Source organism: Crocuta crocuta, unplaced genomic scaffold (assembly GCF_008692635.1).
Source record: "Crocuta crocuta isolate KB4526 unplaced genomic scaffold, BGI_CrCroc_1.0 scaffold30, whole genome shotgun sequence".
NCBI lineage: Eukaryota > Metazoa > Chordata > Mammalia > Carnivora > Hyaenidae > Crocuta > Crocuta crocuta.
In genome coordinates this window covers 13,800,557-13,801,460 of record NW_027528345.1, presented here as the reverse complement: position 1 = coordinate 13,801,460, position 904 = coordinate 13,800,557, and the positions used below count along the sequence as shown (strand labels likewise).

Below are 904 nucleotides of genomic sequence, written 5' to 3'. Positions count from 1 at the left end.
GCAATCAGATCCGTCTGCTCCTTAAGATTGCAGTTTGCTCTCTGCCTCTTTCCCTCCTCCAGTCACCTTTAAATGCATCTTTTACTGCAGCACCACATTATATTTGCAGATCATAAAATCCACCTCTCGCGCGCACCAAGACCGTCCTGACATTACTGTTTTATGACCTTGACTTATTGTGGTCACCTGGATAATATTTAAATCAACGTTATGGTCTCTCACTTACATTAAACCCGCCAAGAGACATTCTAGAAAGGCTCTAGGAGATGAGTCAAACACAAAACACACACATCCACACACTCAGCCTCTTTGGGGGTGGGGGTGTTGCTAAAAAACATTTAAAAACAAAAAACCACCCATTTGAGGATTACGATTCTGGAAATTTATTAGGATTTTCTTCTCCATTAAGGAAGCTACATGCAAAAGATACAACATACAGAATATCTTTAAATAACACAACTCCCAGACAGGGACAGGGTGACATTTGGGGGGGGGGGGGCATTCTGTCTTTGCTTCACTATGTTCTATTTTAAATTTTTAAATGTTTTTGTATTCCTCTGGATGGAATTTCTGAGGTGTCAGTGGCAGGGGGATGCGGGGGCGCTGGGAGGAAGGGAGAAAAGCAGAAAGCGGTACAAATACGAGACTTCAAGCAGATTCTCAGAGCAACTGGGAGGTAAAGACACGGAGAGGGTTTGGTGGAGGCGCTGGGCGCTACGACAAACACACAAACACTAGCCGAACTTTCCAAAACGTCTATTATCCTAAGGAGGAAATGCAGCGAGGAAGGAGCAATTCTGACTGTGCTCTGCGAGATTACAGACCTTCTCTGGTTGATTTTTTTCCCCTCTTTCCCCCCCTATGATCGGGTGGATTCGACCTTAACTTTGCATGGAGGACAGGA

General features: G+C 44.6%; 1 protein-coding gene across 1 annotated transcript in view; it reads right to left on the bottom strand.

The window, feature by feature from the left end:
* Positions 1–578: 578 nt before the first annotated feature.
* Positions 579–904, bottom strand: part of HOXC10 (homeobox C10) — a 4,923-nt gene continuing 4,597 nt past the window's right edge. The window contains exon 3 of the mRNA XM_077753685.1: positions 579–669. Within this exon, the coding sequence (XP_077609811.1) occupies positions 579–669 (91 nt within the window). The remainder of the gene's footprint in view (positions 670–904) is intronic.